The sequence below is a fragment of the Salvelinus sp. IW2-2015 genome, unplaced genomic scaffold, assembly GCF_002910315.2.
Source record: "Salvelinus sp. IW2-2015 unplaced genomic scaffold, ASM291031v2 Un_scaffold16323, whole genome shotgun sequence".
Classification (NCBI taxonomy): Eukaryota; Metazoa; Chordata; class Actinopteri; order Salmoniformes; family Salmonidae; genus Salvelinus; species Salvelinus sp. IW2-2015.
In genome coordinates, this window is record NW_019957534.1 from 535110 (window position 1) to 535447 (window position 338).

The 338-nt window shown below is 52.1% G+C and overlaps 1 protein-coding gene across 2 annotated transcripts in view; it reads right to left on the reverse strand.

Moving 5' to 3' along the window:
• The window catches only part of ttyh2 (tweety family member 2), a 119710-nt gene that overhangs the window by 88865 nt on the left and 30507 nt on the right, over window positions 1-338 (reverse strand). For both annotated transcript variants that reach the window (XM_070442578.1, XM_024146202.2), the window contains exon 2: window positions 26-198. In XM_070442578.1, the coding sequence (XP_070298679.1) occupies window positions 26-198 (173 nt within the window). The remainder of the gene's footprint in view (window positions 1-25; window positions 199-338) is intronic.

Here is a 338-nt window from a genome sequence, read left to right on the forward strand (position 1 = left end):
GTAATTGTAATAGTGTCTTTCTCACCAGCTGATGAGTCCAGCGGCGACGGCGGACCAGGTGACACAGCATGAGTTGGGCCTCTTGCTCTCCTCCTCCTCGTCTTTCCGACAGCAGCACAGACAGCTCAGGTAGATAGCCAGACAGAGCAGATTCAGGCCCAGGCCCGCAGCCGCCACACAGCCCAGGAAGATTAACGACTATTGGGAGAGATGGAGAGAGAGATTAAGAGAAAGTGAAAGAGAGAGAAAGAAAGAGATGGAGAGAGCACGAGAGAGAGAGAGAAAGAAAGAAAGAGCAAGAAAGAGATAGAGAGAGAGCAAGAGAGACGGGGGGGTGA